General features: G+C 55.4%; 3 protein-coding genes and 1 non-coding gene across 4 annotated transcripts; 1 reads left to right on the top strand and 3 right to left on the bottom strand.

Annotated features, from left to right (window-relative positions):
• Positions 1-429: 429 nt before the first annotated feature.
• On the top strand, positions 430-1,574 carry B0H64DRAFT_373099 (uncharacterized protein; the record flags this gene model as incomplete). The annotated part of the gene is made up of 3 exons (XM_062802263.1): positions 430-746; positions 808-1,189; positions 1,248-1,574. The coding sequence occupies 3 exons, from the start codon at positions 430-432 to the stop codon at positions 1,572-1,574; spliced, it is 1,026 nt and encodes a 341-aa protein (XP_062661308.1).
• Positions 1,575-8,393: 6,819 nt separating this feature from the next.
• Positions 8,394-10,027, bottom strand: B0H64DRAFT_416721 (uncharacterized protein; the record flags this gene model as incomplete). The annotated part of the gene is made up of 4 exons (XM_062805191.1): positions 8,394-8,445; positions 8,475-9,031; positions 9,071-9,569; positions 9,663-10,027. 4 exons carry the CDS (start codon positions 10,025-10,027, stop codon positions 8,394-8,396), a joined length of 1,473 nt encoding a protein of 490 aa, XP_062661307.1.
• Positions 10,028-10,721: 694 nt separating this feature from the next.
• On the bottom strand, positions 10,722-12,294 carry B0H64DRAFT_131766 (glycosyl hydrolase family 61-domain-containing protein). The gene has a single exon (XM_062798132.1). It carries the CDS (start codon positions 12,037-12,039, stop codon positions 10,972-10,974), a length of 1,068 nt encoding a protein of 355 aa, XP_062661306.1. The 5' UTR covers positions 12,040-12,294; the 3' UTR covers positions 10,722-10,971.
• Positions 12,295-13,613: 1,319 nt separating this feature from the next.
• B0H64DRAFT_t53 lies at positions 13,614-13,700 on the bottom strand. Its single transcript has one exon. It is a non-coding gene; the product is annotated as a tRNA-Ala (tRNA).
• Between the last annotated feature and the right edge of the window lie 144 nt (positions 13,701-13,844).

The raw sequence follows: 13,844 nt of genomic DNA, 5'->3' as shown, positions 1-13,844 counted from the left end.
ACCACCTGCATGATATGCCTAGATAAGGGTTGCGGCAGAAAGGAGACAAAAAACTGGAGAGCGATCCTCTTTCTTCCCGTCTTCCGAGGACACGGTGTTAAGGTAATGTTGGAGAAAGCCAGTCAAGACCAGACTGTTAGAAGAGTCACCAGGAGAGTTATTACAAAAGTGTCTTCTGTGTTTGTTGCGTTATTGTGCCCATCATTGTTCTGTTCACTCCCAGTCAGAGTCCCCATCTGTCGCCGTGTTTGAGCGGTTGCTTGCATGTGGTCACTCCACCCACACCGAGGCACCAAAGGTCCAAACAAACGCATGCGCATGCCTATGAGCAAACGCCCGAGTTGTAAGATGATTTGAAATGCTGCTGTTTCCGCTTTTCGTCTCAGACCATCGTCATTCTTCGCTTCTCGCACCAACAGCTCCACGACAATGTCACCAGAGCCGGGTTCCATCCAGGCTATTCTACGCCAATATTGCCGCTCTCAACTCTATGTCCACCCAATACTTTGGACACAAGAGCATCTGAGGCTTTTGGAGTGCCAGTTCGTTCGCATTGAGCCGCCCACAAGAGGGCAGGGGCGCGACGGCGACGGAGCTGATGCCCCAAAAGAGAGCACAGAACAGCGAAGGCTTCAGCGAGGACGCATTCGTATTCTGGAACGTCTGAGCATGTCGGCATCACGAGAGGAAAGGAATAAAAGGCTGATGAACTTCCTCGAATCGTACCATACTCACTACTCTTTCCAGTAAGCATCCAGCCCACCCCTGCGCTCCGCCCCATACTCCTACTAATACCTCCCATCTTAGAGATGGGAGTCGTTTCCCTTTTCTCATGGACGAGAACACTGCCGCCACTGTCGACGTGGATGCAGTCTTCCACACCGGTTCCGAAGATTCTCCCAGAAGCCCTGTCGTCCGCCTTCACCTCGACACCGTCGAGGACCTCCGGAAGAAGCGGTACCGCCAATGGGACTCTACGACCAACGAGCCACTTGCAGACCACTGCCGCCGGAAGCTCCGTTTACTCACGCCGGCGGACACCGCAGAGGATCCCTACCTGGCGGCTGTCTTGATTGCCATGGCACAAATGCAGCGCATGACGCAAACCCAGCAAGCAACAACGTCGTGGACACCTCCCGGCTCCGATGAGGCACCCATGCCGGTAGATACGACACCGACCGCCTTCAAGGTATGCCCGTAGCCACCCCGTTGATAAAGGTTGTCCCCATCGCTAACCCACCCCAAAGGTCCACCTCATCGTCCTCTCCAGCCAACAACCGGCGGAGTTGTACCTCTACCAGGCCTCCATCCCCTCCGCCTTTCTCGATAAATTTGAGAGGACCTCGTGTGCCTCGCCCTGCGGCCCTGTTCGGATCTTGTATGACAAGTTTTCTCTGCAGCATCCGCAAAGGCTGGTGGAGCAATTCCCGCGGGTACTTGGCTGGGGACCTAAACAAGGTCAGGTTCGCAAGGCGGGCGGAAGCTCGTCTACCGTGGAGGGTGACGGCGGCACGGAGGACGAGTGGAGCACGGAGGATGATGAGGGGGGGGAGGAATGGGGTTGGGAAGAATGAGACTGAACGGGGGCTACGACGGCCATGGTGACTCCGTCGTGTTGAGCTAGGTGCTGCAGGAACACATGGCAACGAGGCAACTAACAGTTCATGTTATTAATCAAGCAAGTCTCACGGTGATGGAGTGACAGCTCGCTACTAGGTATAACACTGTGAAGACAACATGCAGGAAATACGTGTCCTCTCTTAGTGGACCAACTAGCATATAATGCCACCAGCTCTTGCTTTCAATACTCCCACCTCTTGACGTCAATCACTCTTTGCGCACGCAGAACCTCATTCACATACCAACGTTAAGAAACCTCTCCAAAAGCCAACATGTGCTTCTGGCAAAGAACGGCCTGGGGCTGTGGCTGCGAAACCATTGACTCCCCTCAGCTCGACGGCTGTTGTTGTGATGGTTCAGGGGTTGGCAACTGCCCCTTCACACGCTACGATTCCTGGCTCGTCATCGGGGAGACCTGCCCGAGCTGTTCTGAAGAGGCTACGCGGCGTCGGCGCAGACGCGGGCATTATTAGGTCATGTCGGGGAGCACTAGAATCCGAATTTGATGGGGAGAATATGGCGCAACTTGTCGAATGTGGTAGGGCCTACTTCTGCGAGCGTTGTATTATGAATAAATGCTGCCTGGTTTGGGCTTTGTACTGGCATTTATAGGAGACTGATATTGGGTTTCGAGTTGGTGGTATGGAATACAATTTCGGCGTATCCAGGAACCGTGATCATATGACTACCTACCTATACATTGATCACAAACGAATCGTCGTTTTACGTTCATATCACCCAGTACCTATCCAGCCGCTTCATGTGACCGTCTCGGCCAACACACCGCACTTGCTGCTTTCCTCACATGATTTCAAGTTCGCATTGTAGATACACAACCTTTCTCGTGGCGCTGACAGCCATCACGCCGGTGTTCAACAGGGCGCATGGCCACGTCGGCGTCCCCCTATTTGTATAAAACAACACCACCTTCCCTTCATAGCATTCACACACGCCCCCTAAATCTCCACATCGACCACCACCGCCGCGCGAAACCGACCTCTCCACATCCTATTGCCGTCACAAACAATAAAAACCCACAAGTCCCATACACATAGACCAGCATGTGTACATGGACGCCGCGCATCTGGGCCTGCGGCTGCCGGTATCCCCCCCGGGTCGAAAAATGTCCGGGGCGGCAAGCAGGTGAAGCGTGCACATGGACCCACTGGCTTCCAACAGTCTTGGTTCCTGATCAGTACTGCGCGGTTCATAAGAAGAGCTGAGTTGCCGGCGACGCGGCATGGTCTGCATGCCTTTGAGAGATGGGAGAGGTCCAACCAAAGTTGGGTGGTGAAATGGGTCGTAGGCGGGGAGGGTGGTGCAGGGAATTTGGGGGTTCTTCGATGTGAATGAAGCTTGTGTGTGTGGTGGTTCATCAGCCATAGCTTTCCTTTGCCTGGGGGCTGGAGGTAGTATGGCTATTCGATGCGCGTCGGTGTGTTATTGGCGACAGGCAGGCGAGTTTAGAAAACAAAGGGGATAGAAAAAAGCTTGTAGCTTTGTAGGGAATTGAAGCGCGGACATGAAAAGCCACAAAATGACAAAAGCCAGAGTCGAAACCAGGGGCGGCTTATTTTTGCACGATCCGCAGTGTGGTGTCCCGGTGGCTCCCACAAGTTGCGGTTATTACCACTGCGCTACTGGCTTCGACTCTGGCTGCGGGAAGGAGGGCGCAGGCAAGATTATAACCCATTGCAGGTCGAACGAAGCTCAGGTCCGAGTCGAGGTTGTGCGGGAAGGTACCAAAGTTGGGACGGATGAAGGTGGTGAGAAGGGTGGACAGGACTAGGGCTGGTGGGTCAACAAAAGAAATACTGGAAGGTTATGAATTGGAATGGGACGAAAGCTAAAGACGCCTAGAGTGAGGAGAACAAGTATCGGGGTGGAAGCATAACTGAGGTACAAACAGGAATCCCATATACAAGACTACACCATGCCAGCTGCTACCCTCCCTCCTCGTTGCAAAAGCACACGTCATAACCTGCCAGATGCCCATGAAAGAAACTAGGAGACGAACCCCGAGTTAAAACACACCAAAACGCCACGCCATACACCCCTAATCCCGCCCGATAACACATCCTCTACACAACCATCCAACCCCCAATCCCCTCGCCACCTCGCTCTCCCAACACAACCAACTTTCACGTATACCGTCCTCACCCCACCTCCATCCCAACATCCACCCCCCTCCCACCCCAACCTTCCCTAGCCACCCAAGTACTCAACAACAACAAGCCCCCCCATCCGCACAAAACGCACCCCCCCCTCCTCCCAAAACAACACCCCCCCTGACTCGAGAAACAGCACCCGCCCGTCTCACTAAAACAGCACCCGCCCGTATCACTAAAACAGCATCCCCCCCTCGTACTGAAGCAGCAGCCGGGACTATCCTCCAGCTCGGCCAGCGTCTTGGCGTCCATCTCCCACCCCCCGCCGCATTTCTTTTGGGTCTGGTCCTCGGTGGTCATGGGTTGGGTTGGGTGGTAGCCTTGGGATTGTTGGGGGGGTTGTTGGAGGTGGGGGGCGGTGGAGGTGCTGCTGCGGGGGGGGAGGGTTTGGGTTATTCCGTTGTTGTTGGTGGTGGTGGTGGTGGTGGTTGTGGTTGTGGCGGTTTCGTAGGAGGGGGGTGGTTGGTCGGGGATGGCGTCGTTGGGGAGGGGCGATTTGGAGGATTTGGGTGCCATTTGGTGTTGGGTGGTTGTTGATGGTTGTTGGCTGGGTTGGTGTTGATTTCCAGGTTGTTTTACTTTTTGGGGTTGTGGAATGGTTCTATGTGGGTGGTGTGTTTGCTGGCGGCGAGTGGATATAAAAGGCGTCCTCAAGGTTTTGAGCATCTTGCCCAGACCTTGGATGAAGTCAGCCCTGACCTCGGTCCTTGGAGGCGGACTCTGAGTGGCGGGAGCGGTCTGCTACCATGGCTGCCAAGTTGACCTGGCACCGATTTGGCAGCGAAGGATGACCCGGACGCGTCATCCTCGCCAAGAGGGTCTCTCCCAAACCTCGAGCAGGCCTCCAATCAGTCTCCCCGAGCACGAACTCTTCGACGTGGCCGCCTCCGACGTGCACCGCCGTGCCTTCGCAACTCTCGCATGAGGTGCTGCCGCCATAGCCGAAGTTCGGGGAGATTATGAGGAGTCTGACATAGGTACCTAGTACCCACCTATTTAACTTGCCCAAGCCACGTAAACGTCAATAATCAACAAAGCTTCTCTTCCTTCACCCTGGTTCTTGTCTGTTATCTGCCCAGACATGGATGTGATATCAGTCAACCTCATGCTCCGAGGGCCCAACAGATGGACAAAGCGAAACGCCCGGATACATGTAATTACCCACGGGGCCACTCTAGTTCTAGCCTCGACGAGCCCACCACGGAGCTCAACGCTTGGGTCCCGATCCTTATTTCGTTAAGAGAGTTAGTATAGATCTGTCTATAGGGAAATCCGGATGTGTTGGGAACTAAAAAGGGTACACTTACTCCGGCTTAGGGGAGCTCCGGGGATCCCAAGGGGCCCAGACTAAAATAGGAACTAAGGTACCGATGTAAGAATAAACGAGTGGAATGTCGCACGTATACATGTATATATCAACACTGTGAATTATCATATGCAACGGATGGGCGTATTGACATTGTCGGATTTCTAGAAAAGAAACATTGAACTAATTATATTAGTACAGCCTCACCGGAGCATTTCGAAGACGGATGAGTTATGCCACCAACATGACGAGCTCGGGGTGTTTCATCGAGATCGTTTTGCTCCTTATCAGCGCCCTGCTCGACAAGGAACTTGCTAACTACCTTACCTACGCGGCGCCCAGCCAAGTGCAATGGCCTGTTACCAACATAATTCTTTGCTCCCTTCTCAGCGCCCTGCTAGACAAGAAACTTGACAATATCGTCCCGCCTTTCTTCAACAGCAAAGGTCAATGGTCTGTAACCATAGTCATTCCTCGCCTCCTTATCAGCGCCCCGTTCGATAAGAAACTTGACAACAGCCTCCTGCCCGTGGCTAGCAGCCAAGTGTAATGGCCTGTTACCATCGTTATTCTTCGCCTCCTTATCAGCGCCCCGTTCGATAAGGAACTTGATAATAGCCTCTTCCCCGTCTTTAGCAGCCAAGTGGAGTGGCGTGTTATCATCGTTATTCTTCGCCTCCTTATTAGCGCCCCGTTCGACAAGGAACTTGACAACAGCCTCTTCCCCGTCTTTAGCAGCCAAGTGCAGTGGCGTGTTACCATCGTTATTCTTCGCCTCCTTATCAGCGCCCTGCTCAATAAGAAACTTGACAACATCTTCCCGCCTGCACCAAATAGCCCAGTGTAATGGCGTGTAACCATCGCTATCCTTTACCTCCTTATCGGCGCCCTGTTCGATAAGAAACTTGATAATAGCCTCCTGCCCGTTTTTAGCAGCCAGGTGTAGTGGTCTGGTACCATCGTTATTCTTCGCCTCCTTATCAGCACCCCGTTCGACAAGAAACTTGACAACAGCCTCGTGCCTGTATCCAGCGGCCGGGTGTACTGGCGTATCGCCCCAAGAATTCTTCGCGTCCTTGTCGGCGCCCTGTTCGACAAGAAACTTGACAACAGCCTCGTGCCCGTCTCCAGCGGCCGAGTGTACTGGCGTATCGCCCCAAGAATTCTTCGCGTCCTTGTCGGCGCCCATCTCGATGAGAACCTCGATGGTAGCCACATGTCCGAATCGAGCAGCCAAGTGTAGCGGGGTCCGCTGGTCGTAATCCTGTGCCTCCTTGTCGACGCCCGCCTTCCCCATGAGGGCCTTGACTATCTCCTTCCTCTCCTCAATGCTGCCCTTTTCCCCTATCGCAGCGAGATGCAAGGCGGTCCTCCCATCGTGGTTGCGTAACTTTGGGTTCGCATAGTCCAAACACGCCAACAGAGCTGCTTCACTTCCCGCATACGCAGCTTGATGCAGTGGCGTATTTCCGAACCCATCCACCATGTCCACATCCGCCCCAGCTTCGATCAACAATTGCACCGCTTTGCCACACCCGCACCGAGCTGCATCGTGCAGCGGCACCATTCCATCGGCATCTCGTGCGTTCATGTCCGCGCCTGCCCGCAAAAAAGACAGTATCGAGGACGTGTAGCCACGCTGGCAGGCATAATGCAATGGTGTCCGTCCGCGCAGGTCTCGTGCAGTAGCGTCCCCTCCCGCGTCTAGGCAGCGGTCTATGGTGTTGTCCACGATTCTCGCGAGAGCATAGAAGAGCGGCGTCCAGCCGAGCACGTCTTTCTTATCCAACGGCGCATCTTTTCCGCGAGCTACAATTTCTGGCATGTCCAATTCCCCGGTCTCGCCGAGGACCCATAGATGGCCGGGGAAGTCCTTGAGCCTAGGGACCAGCTCTGAAAGCTCCAAAGGCTGAGGCCATTCGGGTAAGGGACAGTTCCAAGGTCGATCCTGTGCCCGGTATAGCCCCAAAAGGAATGCCAACACCCCGTCATCAACATCCTGCAGCGCTTCGGTAAGCAACCACCTGACCTCCAACAGTTGAATCTCTTGCCCCTCAACGTGTTGAGCTTGCAATGTCTCGGCGGCGTCAATGGCAGCCCTCAAGTGTTCCAACACAAGGGCGGCTGCCCTGACCAAAATATCTTCTTGTAACCCCTTCGATACCCGAAGTAGCCACACGTAGGTATTGGCAGCGTCGCGCCGCTGCCTCGGCTGCCCATGTGGATTGGCGTGCTTTCGCGTCAATTCGACGATGGCGTCGGGCTGTGGTAACTTTCGTTCGATGCTCAGAGGTGGAATGATGGCCAGGTAGACGTCTTCCAGGTTTCCAAGGCCGGCGCCCTGGATGTCTTGGGCCATCTTGTGGAGTTTGGCGTTGCGCAGTGCGAACGACGTCCATGTCGAAGGTGCGTTATCCCTCTCCGAAGGCCGAATGTCCGCTCCACCAGGAATCGGTGACTCCATCTTCTTCGCCGCGGCCCACATGAAAGCGGTAAACATGTGCTGGGCAAATAATGTGGCCAGGGGGGTGGATGAGTCGGCCGCCATAGTCCAGGTAGGTCTGGTCTTGTCAGAAGCAGAAGCACCGTCGCTAGCTGAACTGACGTCACCAGAAGCAGAATTGTTGTCCCCAGAAGTAGAACTGTCGTCGCCAGCTGAGCTATCGTCACCAGAAGCGGAATTGTCGTCGCCAGAAGCAGAATTGTCGTTGCCAGGGTCAGTACTAACGTTGCCATGGATGGGATTCTCATATATATATGAGCCAGGGCCCCAGTTCGATGCACATCCGACAATGCGATGGTTCTCCACCTCGATCATGTTGCCGTTGTTTGTCCGCTCGCTGTCCATTCGTACCTCGATAACGTTGGTATTATCAAGCCTCGGTATCCACCACCGGACATCCCGAACCAAGGCCTCGGTGGCCTGGCCTAGGAGTCGGAGGCTACGCTTCGTCTGTTTCCCCTTTATTCGCAGCCACGTGTCATCTTTAGATCGCATAGGTTTGAACTCGAGGCGTCCCCCTTCGTTTGTCCCGCGATCCCCAGGCTTCGTTTGTTGGTCTTCGCGTCCCAGGCCATTCTCCGGCGCGTTTTCGAGCTCGGCCACCGAGTATAGCCACAACGAGAGTGCAGCTTCGAGCTCGTCGGAGAAAGCCTTCCAGGTCCCGTTTCCGAGTTGCTCCACACGAAACGTTACCGATTCGCTGCGAGAGTCCTCCGAAGGGGTAGGGAAGGAGAGCCGCCAGGTAAGTTTACCATTGCCTCCTGGGTTTGTGTCGAAGAGTGTGTCCATGACGATCTCAATCGCGCGAGCCAGCGCGATTGCCTCGGCGGATGCCGGCCCCTGCCAGTCTGCCACCTCACCAAGGTCCCTTCTTAACATCATTGCCCTTTGGGCCCTTGTCTGCAATCGATTTTCCGATCCATCGGCATTCGTACTATCGGCGTCTTGGAGGGCCAGGAGGGTTTCCGGACTCTCGACGGCGGTGGGTTTCCAATCCCACGGCCTGCTCTGCCGATCCAACTCCCCGTCGTTCTGTGGGGCATCTCCGTCGTTCCCGGCCTTGGTATCCTCACCGTCTTTGGGGGGATTCAGCCAGGAGGCTCTCGCGAGATCCCCGGCGATGGTCATAGCCAGCCAGTCCATCTCGTGGCCCGAAAGTAGGCGGTGAGACGCCGGCAACTGCGCGAGATTGCGGCGAACCCATGCTCTGAGGGCCACCATGAAGGCAATCGCGATGAGCTGGGCGATCGATGACGACCAGTGCATGCCGCGTAAGCCGACGAACTGGGCGACGAAGCCGCAAAGGCTGACCATTGCTCCGATGACGGCGATGGTCTCTCCAAGTATGGGCTGTGACCCCCCGGCGTCCCAGCGCTGGGACGTTGTGATCAGGGTCTGTGGTTGCCGGGGGAATATGGCAAACGACTCGAAGGCCTGATCGTTGACGGTACCAGACTTTTGCAGCCACACGACACGGGCCTCGCCCTCGACCGGCCGGTATCTTGTTTCTGATGTGCTACCCTCGACGACGTGCGCACAAATCAGCACGCCTGTCACCAAGAGCAGGGTCCCCGCGGCGTTGCAAGGAAAGGCGTAGTCGGCGGCGGGGTTTCCATCCTTGAGCCACCTAGACCTGAGGGCGGGGTGGTAGGTAGCACATCCGGAGAAGACGAGGACGCCGAGCTGAAGAAGAGTACCGACTACCGCAACCAGATACAACTCTCCCCTGCTTAGTTGGTTCCGTGTATTGAGTGTGAGGTTAGGCGCGGGCGCATCCAAATTCCGAATCACGACGACCGGACGGCCGCCACGTTCGGTTCTAGGCCCCGGATCGTTGCTTGTGTCAGGCACATTGGAATTGATGCCATTCGGAGTCTTGTGTAAAGCTTCCTCGAGATCCCCGCTGCCAAGTGAGTTCTTCTCGTTGAGCATCGACTTGAACATCCCGACTACCTTGGAGGGGTCGAAGATACTGTCTCGAAATGTATGCACTAGTACGACGGTTAGCACTTATATTGAGCAGCTAGCGCAGGCTTAGGGTCGCTCACCGTATTTCTTGAGGTACCGATCCTCGACTTCGTGGCTCTCGTTCTTGCGTTCCCTCAATCCTTTAACCTGTACCCCGTTTCCCGGCCCTCGATCCTCCTCATCCTCCCCAGGTAGCAAGATGATGAATTCATAGATAGGCCCCACTCCCATTACCCTCACAATCTCCCGACCATTCCAGAGCTCGCACACCTCCCGCGAAGTCGAGGACATCAGTTCAGCCTCAACGACGGCCCGGCTCTCCCTTGCTCTTCCAATGATAGCTCGGAGCCACGTTGGGCCGCCGACCCTAATAGCCCCGACAATCGCAGTGATAATACCTAGCGGGGCCATTGCTAGGATAATGTTGTCGGCCCATCCTGTGGATTGGCTCATGAACTGCATCGTGACCCTCTCCCCAAATAGCGCCAGCAGCCTATTATGTACAAACAAGACCAGAGTTAGCGCCATACCATTCACGTTATGGTTTGCATCACGTACGGGGCCAGGTCAGAAAACAAGTTGTTGGAGAAATCATCTCCGGCGTCAGCGGCAACGTATGCCACGAGCGAGGCTCCGGCGAGGAGCCGAACCGGTTTGGCGGTCAACATATCGAAGGAGGGGGTTTTGGCAAATGAATGTCCAGGACTCCAGGCTGACTCCAGTCGAGTTAGGTCGATTGCGTCGTCGCCTACCTCACCATTCGGGGTCGTGGGGGACGGGGTCCTTGTCATCTCCAGGGTAACCGCACTGCCACAGTCTTTCAGCCGCAGTATGTAAAAATTTGTGTCCCTGTGAGACTGCCACTGTGTGCTGCGGCAAACGCCTGGTCGACTTGGCACGCGTACATGGGCTGCACAACACTTTCGATTTTTGGGTGAAAACAGGAACACAAAAGAATATCGAGAATATATCAGCCAGCCCATCAAATGAGCGCACCGTGCACCTACTGTGAATTATATATCTAAACACGTAGAATCCGAATTTTGTATACGATTGATGATGCAGATACTGTGCGTTGGGGTATCAATAGGTCCCTGTTTTTCTTGATTCTGTTCGAACCTTTCGAAGAGAACTTGGCGAGCCTCGGCGTCTTGGCGGGGTTTGACCACGTTCAAGATCGAAACACTTCAAAATGAATTGTTTATACAAGCCGCTAACAGCAATATACAAGAAGTCGTAAACCAAAACTGCAAACCAGCTTGCAGGAACCCGCCCCAAAAGTCTCATCGAGACCAAGTCTCTCCCTCTCTCTCAGCCGCTCATCACAAATATGGAGTGATGCACGGCCCTTCCTCCCGAGATACCAACCCACCCACAATCGGCGGGCATCTCACACAAAAAGCACCTTACTGCTGAGCAGTCTCGGCATCAATCTCAGCCGCAAGAAGCGCGGCCGCACGGCGCGGGAACGAGCGCGGGCACTTGCCCTTCCCCTTGCCCTTGCCCTTACCGTTTCCACTGCCCTCACCGTTGCCGGGCTGGACAGTGGGGGTTGGGGCGGGAGCACCAGTCGGGGACGGAGCGGGCGTCGACGGCGACGGAGCAGGGGCCGAGGGCGAAGGCGCGGGAGCGGACGGCGAAGGGGCCGGGTCGGTGGTGTCGACGGTCTCGCTGCTGCTGCCGCCGGCGCCGGGCACGGTCTGGAGGTTGTCGCCGCCGGCGCCGCTGGCAGAGCCACGGATGGTGCCGCCCGGGATGACGTCCGGGCCGGGGGCGGTGTCGTACGAGGTGGAGCGGCCCCAGACGCTGAAGTTGACGGCCGGGTCGCTGGCCTGGTAGCCGCCGGGGAACTTGGTCGACTGGCCCGGGATGGCGGTCGCGCTGTTGCCCGTCACCTCGATCTGCGCGCACGAGGTGTAGAACTCGGCTTGGCCGTCGTGCGCGCCGTGCAGCCCGATGTGCTCCGCCCGGAGGAGGTACTGCCCGTTGGGGATGGTGGCTGGGATCACGCCCCACACGTTGTTCTCGTCCCAGCTGCACCAGGCGTTGGTCTTGAAGGTCTCGGGCGAGCCCTCCCGGCAGACCAGGGACTGGTGGATCTTGTACCAGTCGCTGCCGCCGTCGGTCTTGGCGTCGCTGACGGGGGCGATGTACACCTGCGACGGGCCGGGGTGCTGGATGCCGTTGGCGCCAAAGGCCTGGCGGAGGCCGATCTTGTCGCCGGCCTTGACCGTGATCACCTCGGGGGCACCGGTGGCGCCCTTGTTGCAGGAGAAGTCGGCATCAAGGGGGGTGATGGAGCCCTCAGGGGGGTTGTTGAACTTGATGGGCATGTATCCGTTGTTGTGCTTCCGGATGTAGGTGTTGTCTCCGCCGACCTGCTGGTCGTTGACCAGGAGCTTGTCGAAGGTGTAGTGGGCGGTGGCGCTCGAAACGAGGCCGAGGATAGCCGCAACAGTGCCGGTGGTCTTCATGGTGAAAAGCTTGGTGGTGGTGATGGTGGTGTAGTGTTCTTTGGGTGAAAGTCTCAACGGCAAAGGTGCTCAGTCAAGGTTGGTTGTAAAAGATAGCGAACGGACGTCAAGTCGTTGCGGTAAACGAAGAGAACTGGATGCTTTTCCAAAAAGCGAAAGGAAGGGAAGAGTCGTTGCAGACACGAAAGAGAGGCTGTGGCTGGTTGGAGAATCCAAAGCCTTCAACAACGGGACCCAACCGACATATTTATCATCGCAGTTGGACGGCCCTTCAACTCACAATGACACCGCCTTCCATTCCCGGCCCTCCAGATCCGTCATTCACCTCGTCCTGATGGAGTTGTCTTCCGGCCCCTGACCTGCTGTCCAGGGGCACAACAGCCGCCGAGGCGAGCGTCCGTTTCCCCATCGCGGCTCTCAACTGTGCTTGGCATGTAGCGCACGGCGATTTGGAAGACCCATGGTTCGAGGTAAAACATGTCCAATCTCGGTTGCCATGCGTGCATCCCGACGGAGTGGGTAGTCTTGGCGATGGGATCCATCCGAACAGTCACTTTACGGCGCTTCTTGCGAAGAACAAGCGAAGGTTTGTTTCAGGGGATCTTGGCACCCCTTCATGGCGCGCATACGGGGTCACTTGGGATGCTCTAGATCGTGGCGTGGAGATGCATGCAAACAGTGACTGACCATGTGGCAGGCACGTCATGTTCTCCAAAGAAACCAAGGAGAGGCAATACCTATCTGATCAACTTGAACCTGGTCTTTACCAATTTGTCGTTTCCCTGACACTCCATACTCCCGCAGTCCGTCGAACATGTCAAGTCAATGGTGAGGTCTCTTCTCGAAGGACTGTTGTGGCAACGGTTTCCGCATGCAACTCCCGAGTACAACGCTGATTGTCCGTTTCGATTTTCAAATCTGCAAATGCGATGCTCTGTCATCTTTGCCCTGGCTCGACGACAGTCAAACCTGGTAAACCTCTTCTCTCTCACTGGGACGCTTCTAACTCGGGAGCATTGCGGCCCCACTGCGGCGATCATTAAACATTCGGTCAGATTCCCAAAGTCAGGGGATGTCACCTGTTCGTGATTTATTCGAAACATGTCTCCTGGGGTGTGATCCGAAGGAGCTGAGCGTAACGCCGAGGTGGATCCCTCGCCCTGTTCCAGCCCTGAAGACTCTCGGACCCGATATGGCAAGTGGAGGCGATGAAGGGAATTCTCCACCAAATTACAACTGCCGGCTAACCTTCCCTGTGCGAGAAAACCTTGAGGCTGAGAAGTCTGAAACCACTTCTCTCGTCCGTAAAGTTAGATTTCCTTCGAGAATCGGAGGTTGAGAGCGAGATGCCGTGGAGGAATATTGGTCTCGAGGAGGATAAAGATAAGGGCGGGGGAGGGGGGGCGACTCGAGATGTATAATGTCTCTAACGAGGTATATAGCATTCACAAGTAAAAAAGCGATTCGGGATATGTCTCGCATGCTTGTCTGTGTGTTTCTTTCTTAGTATACACATGTGAAGAGACGCTTACTGTGTAGTTTTGCCAGAAAAGCAAAAGAAAAGCAAAAGGTGATGGACGTACCGCGGATCGAACGCGGGACCGTCTGTATTCAAGATTTTTTCTTGCAAAACAGAAATCATACCACTAGACCATACGCCCAAACGAATGATTACCATGTTTTGTGGGTCCATTGTTTAAAAGGGGTGACCCGGAATTTGGCAACGGAAAAGTGAGAAAAACGCAGTTTCAGTTGGCGATAGTTGCGATGCTCGACCAGACACACGTTATTTCGTCGTCCGTTTG

This window comes from Chaetomium fimeti, assembly GCF_033439085.1.
Source record: "Chaetomium fimeti strain CBS 168.71 chromosome Unknown B0H64scaffold_3, whole genome shotgun sequence".
Classification (NCBI taxonomy): domain Eukaryota; kingdom Fungi; phylum Ascomycota; class Sordariomycetes; order Sordariales; family Chaetomiaceae; genus Chaetomium; species Chaetomium fimeti.
This window is presented reverse-complemented; position numbering and strand designations above follow the sequence as displayed.

Bases quoted from the DNA above. Each gene is read 5' to 3' on its own strand.
- B0H64DRAFT_131766 (XM_062798132.1), bottom strand. From the start codon at position 12,039: ATGAAGACCACCGGCACTGTTGCGGCTATCCTCGGCCTCGTTTCGAGC.